Raw genomic sequence first — 21856 nt, 5'->3', positions numbered from 1 at the left:
GTGGTCACATAAAAGAGTGTTTCATCCTCCACATGACAAAGCTAAAACTCCACTATCTCAAATCTGTTGGCCACGGAAATGCTGCCTTTCCGCCAGATAGATACAGATGGTTTCCGAAAGCTTCACAGTCCCCCGGTACCAGTTGCCCTGTCGCCTTTACTTCTCTAAGAAAACTGTGCCTGCGCTACAACAGCATGTCGCAGACAACATCACCCGTTCCTTGACTAAATCTATATCTGCCAGAGTGCATTTCACCACAGACACCTGGACGAGTAAGCATGGCCAAGGGTGTTACATCTTGCAGACTGGGCACTGGGTGACTCTGGTGGCTGTGGGGGCATGTGGGGAAGGGGCTGCCCAACAAATCTTCAAATCCCCAAGACTTGCAGAAGAAACCTCAGTATTTCACACTTCCTTCACTGCTTCAGCATCCTCCACCTCCTCTAGGGCCTCCACCTGCTCAATCAACCTCTGCCTTAATGAGACACGCGTTCCAACAGTGCAGAGCGAATCCACACCACCTCTGTACTGCGCAGCCAGGGCTCACGGCAATCAGGCAGTCTTCAAATTAATATGCCTTGGAGATCGCAGTCATACAGCTGAAGAGTTGTGGACAGCTCTCCAGGCTCAGTTTCAGCAATGGCTGTCTCCGCTGAACCTGGAGCCAGGGAAGGCCGTGTGCGATAACGGTGCGAACATCCTCAACCTAGTGGTACAGCTATTTCTCCGCCACCATCCCGACCTGGGTGAGCTGCTTCAGAAAGTGCGGAAGCTGTGTGCTCACTTCCGCCGTTCGCATCCCTCATGTCATCGACTTGCTTCGATACAGATGTCTTTCTCCATGCCAGTTAACAGGTTGATGTGCCGACGCGGTGTAATTCCACTCTGCACATGTTGCAGTGACTGTGACAGCAGCAACGAGCCCTGACGCAGTATGTCATGTCATATAGCCTAAGCTAATGCAGTACGGACGTGGGGCATATCACGTTTACGAAGTGGAAACAGATTAAGGACCACTGCACCGTTCTGCACAGTTTCGAAATGGCTACTAATTCCAGTCATCTACATTCTGGAGAAGACTTTGAATAGCATGCGGCAGGAGGAGGTTGTCCCAGAAGAAGAGGATGCGGAAGGGGTAAGAATGTCTCAAAGTTCCAGACTGTCGTCACACAGGCGGATGCCAAGTGATGGTGGTTTCCTGCGACTGAGGGGGTTTGGTGATACCAGACATACTGTTAGTGAAGGTGCAAGAGCTGAGGAACAAATGGAGGAGGAAGAAGTGATGGGCGAGCAACAGTCAGAAGATGAAGAGGATAATCATCCCCTGTCTGTTGAATGTGGTTGGCAGGAGGGGAAGGAGGAAACATGCATCAATATTACACAGACAACGATAGAGTCTGGCTTTGGACCGCCTGGAAGAGCCCGACATATGAGTGCTTTCTTGCTGCTCTTTCTGCAACATGATCCCCGTATAGTTAGGATTCGAAATAATGTTGACTACTAGGTTGCCACTTAGATCCACGTTATAAGAGTAAATTTTGCAGGATGCTTCCCGGCCTGGAAAGGGACATGCTAATGCTGGAGTATCGAAACAGGCTTTTAAGCAACCATAATGGAGCTTTTCCCCAAGATAGGAGTGATGCACACAGTGTGCATTGCAGCTGTAGTCTTTCAACCTCTGGCATGTCAGTTTGTAAACGCCAAAACATTAGCAGCAGCAGCAAAATAAGTGGCAGAAGCAATTTCTATGAGTCCTTTCACACATTTTTTAGACCAGCTCATGCACCAGCACAACAGAATACTGGAGAGGATGGTGGAGGACTATCTAGAGCTCAATACGGATACCATCAGTTAGGATTTTGACCCTTTTACATTTTAGTCTTCAAAAATGGATGAATGGCCTGAGTTTGCCTGTCATGCCTTGGAGTTTTTATTATGCCCGGCAGCCAGCGTTCTCTCAGAACGTGTGTTCAGCGCTGCTGGTGGTGTCCTGACGGATAAGTGCACCTAGCTGTCCCATGAAAGGGTTGACTGCCTAACTATCATCAAGATGAACAAGTCATGGATCTCAAAGGACTTTTGCACCCCAATTGCTCTTGCTGTGGCTACAGGTTTTAGGCCCTAATTTTTGGAAATGTGTAGAATACAGATTTGGTCGCTCAATCCATTGGGTTGGCTGTAGTGAGGTGTCGGTCCCCATTATACTACTTAAACTCTAGTGAAATTGATGCCACTTTGGTGGCTTTAGGCCTTATTTTATTAAAATATGAACAATCCTGATTGTGTCCTCCATCTACTGGGTTTGCTGTAGTGGAAGAGGTTTCTGTCTCCATTAAACTACTTCTACTCTGGTGAAATTGATACCACTTTGCTGGTGTCTGCCTCTAATTTTTAGAAATGTGGAGAATCCTGATTGGTCTCCATCTATTGGGTTTTGCTGTAGTGAAAGAGGTTTCTGTCTCCATTAAACTACTTCTACTCTGGTGAAATTCATGCCACGTTGGTGGTATTATGCCCTAAATTAGGGAAATGTAAACACTTCTGATTGAGTCTCCATCTACTTGGTTGCATTTAGGGGAAGATGTGTCGTTCCTAATTCTACAATTTCTACTGTAATGAAATTGATGTCACTTTGCTGGTGTCTGCCACTAATATTTGGAAATGTGGGGAATCCTGATTGGGTCTCCATTTATTGGATTTGGCTATTGTGGAAGAGGTTTCTGTCTCCATTAAACTACTTCTACTCTGGTGAAATTGATGCCACTTTGGTGGTGTTACGCCTTAATTTAGGGAAATGTAAACACTTCTGATTGAGTCTCCATCTACTGGGCTGGCTTTAGGGGAAGACGTGTTGTTCCTTTTTTTTGGGGGGAAATCTAGAGAATCCTAATTGGGTCTCCATCTATTGGGTTTGTCTGTAGTGGAAGAGTTGTTGATCACCATTATACTGGTTCTACTCTAGTGAAATTAATTCTTTGGGGCAGATATTTTTGTCACAGAGGTACACAAGATATAATCGAAATTGGTGTTCTTAGTACCGTGGTATATAAAGCAGGATATATATTTAATTTTTTGTTGTTGATATTGTCCTCCATACTGGGGTACACATTAGTAATGAGAGAGCACTAAATGTGCTCAACTTAGTGGTTCAGCGGTTTCTCAAAACCTACCCAGATCTGCCAGAGCAGCTTGTGAAAGTACAACGCGTGTGTGCCCATTTCAGAAAGTCAGCTATAATTTCCGCCACCCTGGCAGTGCTTCAGCAGCATTTGCATCTTCCAGCTCACCGACTGTTGTGCGATGTCACCACATGTTGGAAATCAACATTGCAGATGTTGAGAAGGATTTGTGAACAGCAGAGGGCAGTTGTTGAGTACCAGCTTCAACATGCCTATCGGTATTCAGGTCAGCCTCCGCACATAAGAACTGATGAGTGGGCATGGATGTCTGACATCTGTGCCGTCGTCCAAAACTTTGAGGACTCCACCAAGATGGTGAGCGGCAATGACGCCATAATTGGCGTCACCTTCCCACTTCTCTGTCTCCTGAAACGCTCGGTGCTCACAGTTAAAGAGGAGGCATTGCAGGCGGAGCAAGGAACTATGCAGCCCAGCCTCATCTCATCTTAATGTGGATTGGGTGATAATGAGGAGGAGGATGAGGAGGAACACATGGACAGTCGTCCTCTTGAGGAGGACAGGGAAGTCTTAGCTGTCTTGGAAGTCTTGATACCGCTTACAATCAGGCTTCTGACTGCACCATTCCACTGAAACTGCCCTGACTGGGAAAGCTGTATGAGTTTCACTTAATAACATTCAGTGGCCTAAACCGTGGCTTTGCTTATGCACGTTATTTCTGAAAACGCATTGCAGATCAGGCCATTGTCCAATTTTGTTGTGATTAAATTCAAGGCATAAAGAAAGATCTTTGTCTGTGACTAAGCACCACCAAGAAGTGTGAGCTGATGTTGGACAGGCTGCCATTGCTTATGCAACAAGCTGCATTAGAGGACTTCCTGGGAGAAATGACAGCCTGAGTAGATACGGTTTCCCTCTATGCTAGTCCTTTTACCGAGCTAAAGAATATGACTGTGGTGAAATACAACTCTCACAGAGAAGCAGTGTCAGACTGAAGAACATTGGGCCCACCAGAGGATTTGATTCTGAGGGACCGCCTTTCTCTCCTGCTAAAGAGCCCCATAGCAGCTGCAAGGTTTGGGCTATGAACTCTCCTGAAGGAGAAGCCAGGCCCACTGGAGGAGTTTCTGGTTCTCGGGTGGGCCCGTCCAACACTGCTTAGAAGCATCCCTGGCTAAGAAAAGTGTGGGGGAAGGTTCCTGGACACTCTATGGCTGCTTTTTTAATGTGGACTGGCTCCATACCATCCCTGGCCACATTCACTTGTCCTCGTGTTTGTGGTTAGGCAGTCCTTCCCAGTAAGTGCACTGGGGAGGGCACAGATAATGTTCTGGGACCCGTGCTTGTGGAAGGCGGGGACAACTCCCGGAGAAATACTGGCGGCTGGGAACCGAGTATGGAGACTCAGCCGCCGCCGTCATGAGGTTGTGAAAAGCTTCCGCCTCCATGAACCTAAAAGGCAACATTTCAAGTGCAAGCAGCTATCCAGAAATGTGGCAGTTTAGTATTGCAGCCTGTGGGTGGATGGGTGGCTGGCTGCATACTTGCGCTTGCATTCCAAGTAACAGAAAACTAAGCAGATGGATGACCTCATCATCATCACTACCTGAAAGGCTTGCGCTATGAACTCTACTGATGGAGAAGCCAGGGCCCACTGGAGGATTATCCGGTTCTCTGGTGGGCTCGTCCAACCCTGTCGAGAAGCATTCCTGGCTAAGAAAAGTGTGTGGGAAGGTTCCCAGACACTCTATGGCTGTTTTTTTTTTAATGTGGACTGGCTCCAGCAATCCATAAGATTACAATCTATAAGATCCCTTCACTGGCTCCTAAGTGCCCACCGTATCCAGTTAAAACTATTAACACTGACGTACAAAGCCATCCATAACCTTTCTTCTCCGTACATCTCTGAACTAATCTCCCGATATATTCCCTTCCATAATCTCCGGTCCTCCCAAGACCTCCTTCTTTCCACACTTATTTGTTCCTCACCCAATCACCTCCAATACTTCTACCAAATATCCCCCCATCCTCTGGAATTCTGTGCCTCAACACGTCCGATTAGCCACCACATTCGGATCCTTCAGACACAACCTGAAGACCCATCTCTTCAAGACAGACTACAGCCTGCCATTGCTTCACTGCCACCTCACCTCAACACCACCGGAGCTAATTCAACTCCACAACCTATTGTCTCCTTCCCCACTGTCCTGTAGACTGTAAGGCCACAAGTGCAGGGTCTATAAGACTTAAGATGCAATATGGCACCTTGACAAAGCCCAGTTCTCCCTCTGATATCTAACAATAACAAACAGGTCATACTGGAGAAACTTGCACCTACTGCCACTCAGTGTCTTCAGCTCCTTTGTGAGAAACTAATGTTTGCTCAGCCAGTGTACCAAATAAAATTCCTGAGGTATGGAAATTGTGGATGGCTTTGCTTCTGGTACTGGGTGGTAATACCAAACAGTGATGTGCCATTCACTGGATATTCCTGGCTGGTTGGAGACAAGCTCATTTCCACAGAAAAGTACCAGCCAGCTAAGGAGATGGTGGCCTCTGTCATCATGAAGGAGTTTGCTCGTTGTCTAGTTGTCTGGTTTTTATAATAAAGATCCTGCTCATTTTTATAGTTTTAAGTGAGCATGCAGAGACCGTGGTTTCTGCAGCAGCACATCCAGCATATATTATTCACATATCCATCTCAACTAACAGTGCTTCTGAGGACTAATCCAGTTGCATAGATAGTGGCGGCGAAATTGCTGTACCATCAGGTTGAGGATGCGAGCCATGCAAGGCATGTGTCTGAGGTTGCCCTGGCATAGGGCCACCACTGGGTTTGCACCGTTATCGCACATTGGCCTTCCATTGCTCCAGGTTCAGTGGAGACAGCCATTGCTCAAACTCGGCCTGGAGAGCTGTCCACAACTCTTCAGCTGTATGACTGTGATTTCCAAGGCATATTAATTTTAACACTGCCTGATTGCTGTGAGACCTGGCTGCGCAGTACGAAGGTGGGGGGGATTCTCTCTGCACTGTTGGAACATGTGTCTCAGTAAGGTAAAGATTGAGGGTGCAGGTGGAGGCCCTAGAAGAGGTGGAGGCTGCAGAAGCACAGAAGGAAGTGCTAGTTACAGAGGTTTGCCTGTAAGCCTTCGGGATTCCAACACTTGCTGTCTCTTGACACCTTGGTGTCTAATGGTTTAGTTCTCCATCCCCTGGTGTGTAGTGGTTTAGTTCTCCAACCCTAGCTGTTTAGTAGGTTAGTTTTCCAACCCCTGTTGTCTTATTAGTTTATTTCTCCAAACCCTATTTTCTATTAGTTTAGTTCTCCATGTTCTAGTGTGTATTTGTTTCATTCTCCAACCTCAGCTGTTTAGTAGTTTAGTTCTCCAACCCCTGTTGTCTTATTATTTTAGTTCTCCAACCCCTATTTTCTATTAGTTTAGTTCTCCATGTTCTGGTGTGTAGTTGTTTCATTCTCCAACCTCAGCTGTTTAGTAGTTTAGTTCTCCAAGCCCTGTTATATATTAGTTTAGTTCTCCATGTTCTGGTGTATATTTATTTCTTTCTGCAACCCATCCATGCCCACCGCCAGAGGTTAACGTCTGATGACGAGGGTTTGGATTCTTCTCGGACCCTGTCCTGGTCCGGATCAGCTGAAAAACATTTTGAGCAACGCTACACATGCTTTCTCCCTCTTGAGTCTGTGAAGCTTTTGATCAGACTTCGGATGCCCCGGAATAGAACAACTCTGCAGACTCGCCCATCTGTGCTTCCCCATAGACAATTGGCCAGTTGAAAAGTTGTAACATGGGTGAAAACAAGGGTAATTGGGGTGCCACCTCTGAGGACTGTACTGTGTGTGATGTTAAGGTGGAAGAAGAGGAGCAGAGGCCACTTGATGCAGAACTTGTCATCTACTGGAGCACATGTTCTTCCTGCCTCTCATTTACAAGGTGTACCACTGTGCAACTGCCAAAGAAAGGGAGTGGAGTCCAGTAACAGAAGTTTTAAAAATGCTGCACAATTGCTCACTGCACAAAACAAACCTACTTCTCTACTCTCATATCATATGTGTGTCACAACTGTAAACAGCTATTCAGTACTTTCAAGTCCCTCCTCTGTCCACCAGCTCCCCCTCCCTCTCCTCTCATCTCCTCTCATCTCAGCTGAAGACTTAGCCTCATTCTTCAAGCAGAAGATTGACAACATAGGGCAAAGGTTTTGCTTAAAGTCCCAACAGCCCCTTCTCTCTCATAACGACTCAACTTTGTTCCTCCAAAACCAGCTTCTGTGCCATCACGGAAGATCATCTTTACTCTCCAAATCACATCTCACCACCTGTGAACTTGACTTAATACCATCCCACCTGATTCCAAACAGTACCACAGTCTTCATCCCAAGCCTAACCTTCCTCTTCTACCTGTCACTAACAACTGGCATCTTCCCCTCATGATTCAAACATACCTCGATCACACCCATCCTCCTAAAGCCCTCCCTTGACCCATCCTATGTTTAGCTATCGCCCCATCTCACTTCTCCCCTATGCCTCCAAACTACTGGATGATCGCGTCTATTTTGAACTGATCTCCCACCTCTCCTCCTGCTCCTTCTTTGACCGCTTACAATCAGGCTTCCGACCGCACCATTCCACTGAAACTGCCCTGACTAAAGTCACCAACGGCTTCCAGTTAATGCTTCCAGTCTCTTAGCCACCACCACCACCACCTGCCAAATCCAAGCCAGACTACTCTGTCTTCCTCTTCCTAGACCTCTCATCTGCCTTTAACACAGTAGACCATACCCTCTTACAATCGACTCTCATCTCTCAGCATCACAGACTTGTCCCTGTCTTGGATATTTTTATACCTAACCGACAGGACGTTCAGTGTCTTCCACTCACACACCACCTCCTCATCTCACCCCCTATGTGTCGGTGTCCCCTAAGGTTTAGTTGTAAGACCAAGGCCTTTCTCCATCTACACCTTCAGCTTGGGACAACTCATGGTCTCACGGCTTTCAGTATCACCTCTATGCTGATGACACACAGATCTACATCTCCGGACCTGATATCACCATCTTACTAACCAGAATCCCACAATGTGTGTACTGTATTTCATCTTTCTTCTCTGCTAGATTTGTAAAAATTAACATGGATAAAACAGAATGCATCATCTTTCCACCATCTCATTCACCCCCAACTTACCTATCCATCAAAGTGAATGGCTGCCCACTCTCCACAGTCCCGCAAGCTTGACTCTGATATGTCCTTCAAACATCAGATCCAAGCCCTTTCCACTTGCTGCTGACTCCAACTCTAAAGAATCTCAGGGATCCGCACATTCCTCAATGAATGTAGAAAAACTCCTGCCTCGACTACTATAAGCTCCTGCTCTGTGGCCTCCCTTCTACCACTCTCGCACCCCTCCAATCTATCCTAAACTGTGCTGGCTGATTAATCCACCTGTCACCCCGCTATTCCCAAGCTTCTCCCCTATGTCAATCCCTGCGCTAGCTCCCTTTTGCCCAGAGACTCCAGCTGAAAAGCCTAACTTTGGCATACAAAAGCCATCGAAAACCTGTCTCCTCCATACATGTGTGACCTGGTCTCCCTGTACTAGTTACCTGCACGCAACCTCCCATCCTCCCAAAATCTCCTTCTCTACTTCCCCCTTATCTCTTCTTGTCACGAGATACAGGGATTGTCTGCTACACACTGTAATGCCACAGCCATGTTGGTTGTGGCATTACAGTGATTGGCTGGCGGCCCAGCATCAACAGGTCTATATCACACCTGGCTCCGACATGCTCGTAACAGTCTACTCCGGAATCAGGCAGTGTAGGGAGAGGTGCTGCTGAGGAAGAGATTTGCTTGTTTCTTAGTTAGTGTAGGTATACCAGCATATACAGTATTATTCACATATCCATCTCAACTAACAGTCTTTCTGAGGACTAATCCAGTTGCATAGATATCAGTGCTAGGCAGGCAGGCAGTGTACGTGGCAGACTGCAGTGCACATAGCAAGAGTTCCATTCCAGTTCTGTCTTCTGCTGGTGCTTTTACAGATCTTTCAAAAAATAGCCCCAGGTATCAGGGGCCAGGAATAATTTTTTTTTGGATCTTAATCCTGATTATTTGCTTAAAAAGCAATAAGAGAACACCGGTTTTCTGCTCCATTTGCTTGTTGGTACTGCATAATACAGCCAGATCCTTTCCATATTACAGCGCTAAAAATCCATCAATTTAAAACTGTGGTTTGTCCGTCACACGGATCACATATAAGTGTGCTGAAAATTCTGCCCTTTCTGGCCTCCATTGAAATTTTGTTGCAGTGTGTTAGCGAAGTTATTGACACCAGTTCGCTGTTAAAAATAGTAACCTACAGGCCAGCTATTTAAAACTGTGGTTTGTCCGTCACACGGATCACATATATGTGCGCTGAAAATTCTGCTATTTCTGGCCTCCATTGAAATTTTGTTGCAATGTGTCAGTGAATTTATTGACATTAGGTCGCTGTTAAAATTAGTTACCAACAGGCTAGCTATTTAAAACTGTGGTTTGTCCGTCTCACGGATCACATATAAGTGCGCTGAAAATTCTGCCATTTCTGGCCTCCATTGAAATTTTGTTGCAGTGTGTTAGTGAAGTTATTGACTCCAGTTCATTGTTAAAATTAGTTACCTACAGGCCAGCTATTTAAAACTGTGGTTTTCCATCACATGTATCACATATCACTGCGGTTTAAATCCAGCCATTTGTAGTGAACGTGGAAAATATTATCCTCCATTTAAAATGGGCAAGGCGCGTGGCAAAGGATGGGGAAGTGGACGTGATGGTGATGATGGTGCATGCAGAGGATGAGGCCGAGGCCATGGCCGTGGGCTAGCTGAAATTGTGCCACAACAAACACCCACATCTTCTCGCTCGACCTTCCTGTCCCATTTAATAGGGGACCGCAGAACACCACTATTGAACACAGAGCAGTGTGAAAAGGTTATTTGTTGGATAGCAGATAATGCTTCCAGTCTCTTAGCCACCACCACCACCACCTACCAAATCCAAGCCAGACTACTCTGTCTTCCTCTTCCTAGACCTCTCATCTGCCTTCAACACAGTAGACCATGCCCTCTTACAATCGACTCTCATCTCTCAGCATCACAGACTTGTCCCTGTCTTGGATATTTTTATACCTAACCGACAGGACGTTCAGTGTCTTCCACTCACACACCACCTCCTCATCTCACCCCCTATGTGTCGGTGTCCCCTAAGGTTTAGTTGTAAGACCAAGGCCTTTCTCCATCTACACCTTCAGCTTGGGACAACTCATGGTCTCACGGCTTTCAGTATCACCTCTATGCTGATGACACACAGATCTACATCTCCGGACCTGATATCACCATCTTACTAACCAGAATCCCACAATGTGTGTACTGTATTTCATCTTTCTTCTCTGCTAGATTTGTAAAAATTAACATGGATAAAACAGAATGCATCATCTTTCCACCATCTCATTCACCCCCAACTTACCTATCCATCAAAGTGAATGGCTGCCCACTCTCCACAGTCCCGCAAGCTTGACTCTGATATGTCCTTCAAACATCAGATCCAAGCCCTTTCCACTTGCTGCTGACTCCAACTCTAAAGAATCTCAGGGATCCGCACATTCCTCAATGAATGTAGAAAAACTCCTGCCTCGACTACTATAAGCTCCTGCTCTGTGGCCTCCCTTCTACCACTCTCGCACCCCTCCAATCTATCCTAAACTGTGCTGGCTGATTAATCCACCTGTCACCCCGCTATTCCCAAGCTTCTCCCCTATGTCAATCCCTGCGCTAGCTCCCTTTTGCCCAGAGACTCCAGCTGAAAAGCCTAACTTTGGCATACAAAAGCCATCGAAAACCTGTCTCCTCCATACATGTGTGACCTAGTCTCCCTGTACTAGTTACCTGCACGCAACCTCCCATCCTCCCAAAATCTCCTTCTCTACTTCCCCCTTATCTCTTCTTGTCACGATCGCATACATGATTTGTCCCGTGCATCTCCGCTACTGTGTAATGCTGTACCTCAACACATCAGACTCTCGCCTACCGTGCAAACCTTGAAAAGGAATCTGAAGACTCACTTCTTGTGACAAGCGTACAATCTGCGGTAGCCCTCGCTCCAGCATACCACTGTACGACTAGCTGTACCCTGACCTACTGTATCCTCACCCATCCCTTGTAGAATGTTTGTGCGCCCTCGCGGGCAGGGTCCTCTCTCCTCTTGTGCCAGTTGATGAGTCACTGACTTTTCACATGTAAAGCACCACGGAATAAATGTCGCTGTAATAGTAATAATTAGTGATGAGCGAGCATGCTCGCTTCTGCTCGGTGCTTGCTCTAGCATCTCACTGCTTGAGATGCTCGGCGCTCGCTGAGTATTTCCGGGATTGCTCGGTGGGAGCTCGGGTCCCCTCCCTGCATGTTTGGCGCTCTTTAGAGTGCCAATGAACATACAGGGATTGTCTGCTACACACTGTAATGCCACAGCCATGTTGGTTGTGGCATTACAGTGATTGGCTGGCGGCCCAGCATCAACAGGTCTATATCACACCTGGCGCCGCCATGCTCGTAACAGTCTACTCCGGAATCAGGCAGTGTAGGGAGAGGTGCTGCTGAGGAAGAGATTTGCTTGTTTCTTAGTTAGTGTAGGTATACCACCATATACAGTATTATTCACATATCCATCTCAACTAACAGTCTTTCTGAGGACTAATCCAGTTGCATAGATATCAGTGCTAGGCAGGCAGGCAGTGTACGTGGCAGACTGCAGTGCACATAGCAAGAGTTCCATTCCAGTTCTGTCTTCTGCTGGTGCTTTTACAGATATTTCAAGAAATAGCCCCAGGTATCAGGGGCAAGGAATAATTTTTTTTTGGACCTTAATCCTGATTATTTGCTTAAAAAGCAATAAGAGAACACCGGTTTTCTGCTCCATTTGCTTGTTGGCACTGCATAATACAGCCAGATCCTTTCCATATTACAGCGCTAAAAATCCATCAATTTAAAACTGTGGTTTGTCCGTCACACGGATCACATATAAGTGTGCTGAAAATTCTGCCCTTTCTGGCCTCCATTGAAATTTTGTTGCAGTGTGTTAGCGAAGTTATTGACACCAGTTCGCTGTTAAAAATAGTAACCTACAGGCCAGCTATTTAAAACTTTTTGTTTGTCCGTCACACGGATCACATATATGTGCGCTGAAAATTCTGCTATTTCTGGCTTCCATTGAAATTTTGTTGCAATGTGTCAGTGAAGTTATTGACATTAGGTCGCTGTTAAAAATAGTTACCAACAGGCTAGCTATTTAAAACTGTGGTTTGTCCGTCTCACGGATCACATATAAGTGCGCTGAAAATTCTACCATTTCTGGCCTCCATTGAAATTTTGTTGCAGTGTGTTAGTGAAGTTATTGACTCCAGTTCGTTGTTAAAATTAGTTACCTACAGGCCAGCTATTTAAAACTGTGGTTTTCCATCACATGTATCACATATCACTGCGGTTTAAATCCAGCCATTTGTAGTGAACGTGGAAAATATTATCCTCCATTTAAAATGGGCAAGGCGCGTGGCAAAGGATGGGGAAGTGGACGTGATGGTGATGATGGTGCATGCAGAGGATGAGGCCAAGGCCGTGGCCGTGGGCTAGCTGAAATTGTGCCACAACAAACACCCACATCTTCTCGCTCGACCTTCCTGTCCCATTTAATAGGGGACCGCAGAACACCACTATTGAACACAGAGCAGTGTGAAAAGGTTATTGGTTGGATAGCAGATAATGCTTCCAGTCTCTTAGCCACCACCACCACCACCCTGTCTTCCACATGGTCAAGTCTCAGTAGCCGTGAGTCTGGACTGCATATTCCACACCCTGTTCCTCCTTCCTCCCACCATGCCGAGTGCCCGGAGACAAATTATCCCACACTTGGACACTCCAAAGAGCTGTTCACTTTTCCATTTATAGATTCAGGCCACTCGCCCGCTCCACTTGAAGTGGGGCAAGAGGAGATCGCATGTAGCGATGCCCAAATATTTGAGCAGCCACGGTCACACAAAGGTGATGGTGGGAAACTGTCACAAGACGTGAACGATGATGAGACATAATTGGCAGAAAGTCAGGAGGAGGACCAGGTTGCGGAAGTGGAAGACAAGGTGGTGGATAATATAGTAACTGACCCAACCTGGAAGGGTAACATACATGAGGACAGCAGCATACAGGGGGAGGGAGGTATAGCACCAAAACAGGCAGAAAGACGCAGTATGGTGGCCGCAGACAGAAGGCGGGCAACTGTTCCCTGTAACATCAACACGACGGAAGTTGCCAGTACAACTGTTAGGTCTTCCTGAGTCTGGGTGTTTTTAAAGATTCTGCCAATAACCCCAAAAAGGCGATTTGCACCACCTGCCAGGCAGGCCTCAGCAGGGGTAGCAAAACTACCAGCCTGACCACCACCAGCATGATCAGGCACATGGAAGCAAAGCACCCGACTTTGTGGGCCGAACCCCAGGGTCCAGGAACAGTGTCTGCGGGTGGCACCACTGCTACTTCCGCTGTTGTGCGTCCAAGCCAATCCTCTGTCCATGGAAGATGGCTCTTGCCCTGCACCTGTCGTTGCACACTCTCAACTAGCACCATCAGAAAGCACATCCACATCCACCATTCAGTTGTCCTTACCCCTGTCCTTGGAACGCAAGCGCAAATACACAGCCAACGCCCCACAGGCCAAACTTCTAAATTCACACATTTCGCGACTGCTTGCGCTCGAAATGTTGCGTTTTAGGCTCGTGGAGACAGAAGCTTTCCGCAACCTGATGGCGGCGGCCGTCCCTCGGTACTCGGTCCCCAGTCGCCACTATTTCTCCCGGTGTGCCGTCCCCGCATTACACGAGCACGTGTCCCACAACATTAGCCGTGCCCTCAACAACGCAGTTACTGGTAAAGTCCACCTAACCACAGACACGAGGACAAGTGCTTGTGGGCAGGGACGGTACATCTCGCTGACGGCATACTGGGTTAACATAGCACTGCAGCACTGCCTCGGCCAAGTGGCAACAGGCTGTGCTGAAGCTAATATACTTAGGTGACAAACCACACAATGCTGAAGAGTTGTGGACATCTCTGAAAGAGCAGGCAGATCTGTGGCTGACATCGATGAACCTACAGCCAAGCATTGTTGTGTGTGACAATGGTCGGGACATGGTGGCAGCTCTGAGGCAAGGCGAGCTCACAAACGTACCATGCCTGGCCCATGTGCTTATCCTCGTGTTTCAGCGGTTTCTCAAAACCTACCCAGAGCTGCCGGATCTGCTTATCAAAGTACGCTGCCTGTGTGCCCATTTTACAGCTTCCACCGCCCTTGCCGTATTTCAGCAGCGTTTGCAGCTTCCGGCTCACCGACTGGTGTGTGATGTCCCCACACGTTGGAACTCTACATTGCAGATGTTGGGAAAGATTTATGAGCAGAAGAGGGCAGTTGTTGACTACCAGCATCAACAAGGCCGTCAGTATTCAGTTCAGACTCCACACATAAGACCTCAGGAGTGGACATGGATGTCAGACATATGTACCATCCTCCAAAACTTTGAGGACTCCACCAAGATGGTGAGTGGCGATGACGCCATAATTAGCATCACCATCCCTCTTCTCTGTCTTCTGAAATGCCCTCTGCTCACAATCAAAGAGGATGTATTGCAGGCGGTGCACGATGAGATGGAGCAAGGAACCATACAGAGTGATTACACACAGCCCAGCCTCATCTCATCCCAACATGGATTGGGTGACAATGAGGAAGAGGAGGAGGAGCTAGTTTCATGAGCTATAGATGGTACTACCTGCACAATTGTCATACCGTCTGTTCAGCGTGGATGGCTTGAGGACAGGGAGGAGGAGGAGGAGAGCATGGTAAGTCATCCTCTTGGTGAGGACACGGAAGTCTTGCCTGTTAGCAGTCTGGCACGCATGGCTGAGTTTATGTTACGCTGCCTTTCCCGTGACCCTCGCATTCTCAAAATTTTGGGTGACAGTCATTACTGGTTGGTGACACTTTAGACCCATGGTACAAGGAAAGCTTTCTGCCTCTTATTCCCACGAAGGAAAGACCTAATAAAATGGAGCACTACCAGAAGGCTCTTGTTGCGAAATTATTAAAAAAAATTTCCATCTGCTAGCGGTAGAGGTCACAGTTCATTGGACAAGCAAGAAGTACAGGCGAGAGAGACACAATTCAAATCCAGCAGAAGCAGGGGAACACTGTCAAAGTTCTGGGACAGTTTTCTCAGACCCTCCCATCTTACAGGCCCTGAGGCGCAGGGTACTCTCACAAGGAGTGCAAAGTTTGGGCAACCAACGTCCTCCGTGTTTCCTCTGTGCCTTATAATTACTGGGTATCCAAGCTGAACACGTGGAATGACCTGGTTCTCTACACCTTGGAGGTCCTGGCCTGCCCTGCTGCTAGCGTTTCATTAGAGAGAGTTTTTAGTGCCACCGGTGGAATTATAAACAATAGGCTCATCCGCCTGTCAACTGAAAATGCTGACAGACTGACTCTTATAAAAATGAACAAGGGCTGGATTGGGCCAGACTTCTCAACACCACCGAATGATATCAGCATAACCTAAACTCAAAAACAGTGTATTTTTTTGGGAGGTCTAATTCTATTCCCATGCACCTCTGTCTTCACACCCAGACATGGGTATACGCTTCCTGATTTTGCCTATTTGCTCTTGTCCTCCTCCTTCTCCTCATCCACCATCACCATATCATTCACCGCCATATCTACCATATAACCTCTTCTACGTGTCTTGCAAGGAGCATTGGAGTTCCTCCAAATTTTTGGCAGCTTTTGCATTCACTGCATAGGCAAACACTATTGGAGACCCACTTCCTAATAATGGGAACATTCTTTTTAGGAGGCTCTCTGACATCTACGTCTCTTCCAAGGGGCATTGGAGTGCCTCCAAATTTTTGGCAGGTTTTGCATTCACTGCATAGGCAAACACTATGTCATTTGAGCACTGTTCCTATCGATTTGTGCAATTTTTAGGCCCTCTGCAGACCACTGGGGGAAGCCGCCTGAAAAATGCTCGAATTTCCCATAGACTTACATTGGGCTCGTTGCTCGGGTCGAGCATCCGAGCATTCCAATTTGCTCGACTCGAGTATCGAGCACCCGAGCTTTTTAATGCTCGCCCATCACTAGTAATAATAATTATAATACTTGTACTCTGGGTCAATTGATGGCACTTTCCATGTGTCTACCCCTAATTTGATGTGTTTTGGCAGCTTTTGGGCCCGTTTGAAGGTGTTTTGTATGCGGTTTTTTTTGGCCCCCCATTGAATCCTATGGCGTTTGGTAACGTTCAACGATCATTCGATGAATAAATCGGCGAATAGTGCAGATTCAGTGATCGTAATCCGAATCAAATATTCAAACATTCGCTCATCTCTAGTTGCAACCTTTCATCAAGTTTTCACTGCAGTCGACGTCCAGGGATATTAACTACAGTGCAATGGGTTGTAAACGTCTTGATTATGTTGTGCACTACAGACAAATGAACATTAAAGAAGTTGTGCACTACTTTATATTATTCCCCCAATGTATCCCCCCGGGGCCCCTAAGACTTTTTCTAAATACCTTCCGTTGCAGATAATGCCTGTGAGAGGCGCTATTGGTGGCCGCTCACAGGCATCACGTGACCCCGCACTGACGTCATGACAAGTGAGGCGTGACTCAGCGCTGGGGTGGGGTTACCCCCAGCGTGACACCCAGCATCCACTACATGCTTTTCCAATGAATGGGGAGAGGCAGAGAGCGCGGTGGATGCTGGGTGTGACGCGGGGGGGGTAACCCGCCCACAGCCTGGCATCCATGGTGGAACCAGGAAGACAAAGAGCCCCGGCTTCTGCCAGCACTTGTCGTGACATCAGCGGATGTCAGAGCCGACTGCAGCCGGGGGTCACGTGATGCCTGTGAGCGGCCAGTGATAGCGCCGCTCACAGGCATTATCTGCAACAGAAGGTATTTACAAAAAGTCTTAGGGGCCCCAGGGGGATATATTGGGGGGGGGTAATCTAAAGTAGTGGACAACCCCTTTAAGATCTCTGGAGATGGACTTGAAACCTTTATATTGTTGATATTTTTCAACAATTTTGGTTCTCAAATCCTCAGACAGTTTTCGTCTCCTCTTTCTGTTCTCCATGATTAGTGTGGCACAGACACACAATGCAAAGATTGAGTCAACTTCTTTCCTTTTTATCTGGTTTCAGGTGTGATTCTCATATTGCTCACACCTGTTACTTGCCACAGGTGAGTTTGAACGAGCATCACATGCTTGAAACAAAGTTGTTTACCCACAATTTTGGAAAGGTGCCAACAAATTTGTCTGGCCCATTTTTGGGGTTTTGTGTGAAATTATGTCCAATTTGCCTTTATTTCTCTCTTTGTTTTGTTCCAGTACACACAAAGGAAATAAACATGTGTATAACAAAAAAATGTGTAATTGCAAATATTTTCTGGGAGAAATACTTAATTTTCTGGAGCAACTTCAAGGGTGCCAACACTTTTGGCCATGACTGTACTTTAGATGGCATAGGTACTTTTTTTCTTTCCATGACAAACAGACTTTCTAGATAGACAGACAGATAAATAGATATATAAATAGATAGATAGATAGATAGATAGATAGATAGAGAGATAGACATGAAGACAAATAGACATGTAGCTAGACAGACAGACTGACGGACAGACAGACAGACAGATAGATAGATAGATAGATAGATAGATAGACAAGCAGTCAGACAGACAGACAAACAGATAGATAGACAGACACACAGACAGACAAATAGATAGATAGATAGACAGATAGATAGATAGATAGATAGATAGATAGATAGATAGATAGATAGATAGATAGATAGACAGACACACTTTACATGGCAAAGTGACTTTCTTTTTCTTTCTGTGCCTGGTGAGCACATTTTATTAAAAAGTGTTAAAACCCTTTTATCTTTATAGCTAGGTTTTATCTTTTCTCAATAGACAGTACTTCCAATTTAAAAAACAATGCTATAAATTTCTTAGATCCAGGCATAACATTGTATGCTCCATATGCTGATCAGTGAGATAGTTTGTCTTTTCTTATTATGGTTTCACCTACCATTGTCACTGTTGTCATCTACAAGGATGACCTCTTTAAGTAGATGTGAAGGCGTGTGGTTGACCACACTGTGTACCGAGCGTAGGATTACAGACAAAGCTTCATTTACAAAAATAAAGACCACGGCAATCTGAGGCAGGTCATCTGGATAATTCATCTGTTTACACCTGTAAATAAAAAAATGAGAAGGTCACTCTAAGAACTGTACTATTTACACCGAATGCAAATTTCTTTAGACAAATTTTTCCATCAACAGAGTTGAGGTGTACAAAGAAAAGCTATAATTAAATGACTTTTCTGACCGCAGGAAAATTCAATAAAAAGCATGTTTCAAATTTATGCATTCTCACTTATCTAATTTCTTAACCATTTCTCACTCGTGTTTCTACCAAAATACCTGTATATCTTGCCTTCACGCGTCTTTTAAAGAATGTAGTCTATTCTACCTTGAAAAAGACTTTTCTATTAGTGTTGACCAACTAATCTATTTTTTTCTTGCTCCTTCACTTTTTCCCCTTTCTTCAAGTCTGACACTAGTTGCTGGTCACATAGCAACTACAATTAACAATTCTCTTAATAAAGATTGCTTCCCAATTTGTCTGCTCCTTATACCCCAGCTCCTGTCTGAAGACATCAACAACCCTTCACTAAGGACATGACATTCTTCTCTCCTCTTATCTGTTTTTCATGCTCAATACTCACTCCTGTGCATCTTTACTCCTGTGCAGCTCACTGCAACTTTATGTGTCCAACAAGCATGTAGCCTTTATTAACCCTTACTTCTTCACAACTTTATAAAAATAGAATTTTTCATATAAAGCACACTGTGTGTGCTCCATGTAATTGTACATTGTGAGCATCTTTAGCAAAAAATTGCTTAAGTCCTGAATCTGTCCATGTTAGGCCTTATGCACACAACAGAGCAATTTACAGGGGTCTCTTCAAAGTAAGGCCACATTCACACGTTCAGTATTTGGTCAGTATTTTACATCATTATTTGTAAGTCAAAATCTGGAGTGGAACAATCAGGGGAAAAGTATAATAGACATATGTGCACCACATCTGCATTTTTCCATTTTTCACCCACTCCTGGTTTTGCCTCACAAATACTGATGTAAAATACTGACCAAATACTGAACATGGGAATGTGGCCTTATACAGAGTCCCTGTGACTCCTTACTATTCAGCTATATGCACTCCATGTGGTGTTATATTATATGGTTGCATGCAGTTCAGTTTTACAGAACTATTATCCTCAAGCAATGATTTAAGTGACAAATAGGTCCCCAATATGTCATTCATTGAGGCATATTGCATCTTTTTGTGCATGTCAAAAAAAAACCTCCGCGTGCCTCCATATGTAACTCAAGGCATAATGAGGTACAGTAAAGTCATGAAGTGTATGTACTGTATAATGTAATTATCATTGACAATGTTAATGTAATGTCTATGTTGCATAAGAAAAACTTACGATCTTTACCTTTGTTTTGCAACTTGTAACATTCACGATATGCTACCTTGTAGTGTCAAACCAATATAAATAGCCCGAATAAGTGGTCAAAATATGAATTCATATGAATAAAATACCTTTATTGTAAATACAAGTGGGTACGTGGTGGCAAAAAAGAGAGCGCACACACAAATATAAAAATTGGTAACAAAGTACAGAACATTTAAAAAATAAAACATGCTGCTATATGATCAAAGATTATTAAATTTATTGATATAGCCTAAAGAACCTGTATGTAGACCAGGCGGGGCATAAAGTGCAAAAGGTGCCGAGGAATGTCATGATAGAGATGTATTAACAAGAGGGAATATGTCTTGTTGCTAGGTAAATCTAATTGTGGCATATTACATGGTGTATAATACCCTCTAGTTAAGTATAAACAATTGTATAGACAATTGTATGAAGGTACGCACCAAAACGCGAGTCGGGGTGAGTGCCACATTCTCTGGTGGATCCCATCCTGTCAGGTATGATCATACTCTTCAATACTGTATAATTTTGTTTATCCCATGCTAATATATTAGCTGTACCATCCACATTGGTGTTGGGCTGTGCAATATTACATGCTGGGACGTGCAATTACTTATAACGTATTTGAAGTTTCTGCACCTCATATTGTACTGTTTAAGGATATGTGCAATTGTCTATACTTTACTAGAGGGTAATATACACCATGTAATACGCTACAATTATTTTTACTTAGTAACCAGATATATTCCCTCTTGTTAATACATCTCTATCATGACATTCCTCGGCACCTTTTGCACTTTATGCCCCACCTGGTCTACATACAGGTTCTTTAGGCTATATCAATAAATGTAATAATCTTTGAACTATTGTACCTCAGGGTGTTGATCATATAGCAGCATGTTTTATTTTGTATATTTTCTGTACTTTGTTACACATTTTTATATTTGTGTGTGATCTCTCTTCTTTGCCACCACATACCCACTTGTATTTACAATACAGATATTTTATTCATATTAATTCATATTTTGACTACCTATTTGGGCAATTTATATTTGCTATTGGCCTGTGAGCCTTATTTCTATACCAGGAAAAATCTTTGAACAAATTATTAAACAACATGTATGCAAGTACCTTTATGAGAATGAAGTAATTAACCCGAGCCAGCTTGGGTTTGTAACTAATAAGTCATGTCAGACTAACTTCATTTCCTTCTATGACAGAACGGTGGATCAGGGAAACACAGTAGATATAGTATATCTTGGCTTCAGCAAAGCATTTGACAAATTATCTCATACTACCCTTATTGAAAAAATGACCAACTATGGTCTGGACAAGGCAACTGTTAGGTGGATTCATAACTGGCTTAGTGATCGAACCCAGAGTGGTCATAAATGGTTGCACATCCAGTTGAAAGAATGCCTCAACGGGGGACCCACTAGGCTCTGTCCTGGGCCCTGTGTTGTTCAACATCTTCATCAATGATTTAGATGAAGGAATTGTGGGCAAACTGATTAAATTTGCTGATGACACAAAGCTAGGAGGGATAGCGAATACTAGAGAACAGAGAGAGAGGATTCAAAAAGATCTAATCTAAACAACTAACAGAATGTTTTTTAGCAGGGAGAAACACAAAGTCCTACATCTGGGCAAGAAAAATGAAAAAGCATACAGAGAATGGGAGGAATAGGGCTAAGCAACAGCACATCTGAAAAATAATTAACCCCCTCTACTCTTCTTTGGTCAGACCTCATCTGGAATACTGTGTTCAATTCTGGGCACCACAGTTTAAAAAAAGACATAAAGAAACTGGAGCAAGTTCAGAAAAGAGCGACCAGAATGGTGACCGGTCTGCAAACAATGTTATATGAAGAACGGTTAGAGGATTTGGGAATGTTTAGCTTGCAAAAAAGAAAACTGAGTGGAGACTTAATAGCTGTCTACAAATATCTCAAGGGCTGTCACACTGTAGAGGGATCCGCTCTATTCTCATTTGCACAAAGAAAGACTAGAAGCAATGGGATGAAACTGAATGGGAGACGATACAG

The 21856-nt window shown here is 44.9% G+C and overlaps 1 protein-coding gene across 1 annotated transcript in view; it reads right to left on the bottom strand.

Annotated features, from left to right (window-relative positions):
• The window catches only part of GALNT9 (polypeptide N-acetylgalactosaminyltransferase 9), a 746930-nt gene that overhangs the window by 477999 nt on the left and 247075 nt on the right, over positions 1–21856 (bottom strand). The window contains exon 3 of the mRNA XM_073676039.1: positions 18332–18498. Within this exon, the coding sequence (XP_073532140.1) occupies positions 18332–18498 (167 nt within the window). The remainder of the gene's footprint in view (positions 1–18331; positions 18499–21856) is intronic.

The sequence above is a fragment of the Phyllobates terribilis genome, unplaced genomic scaffold (assembly GCF_046119375.1).
Source record: "Phyllobates terribilis strain yellow unplaced genomic scaffold, ASM4611937v1 Scaffold_1__5_contigs__length_1240528914, whole genome shotgun sequence".
Lineage (NCBI taxonomy): Eukaryota > Metazoa > Chordata > Amphibia > Anura > Dendrobatidae > Phyllobates > Phyllobates terribilis.
This window is presented reverse-complemented; position numbering and strand designations above follow the sequence as displayed.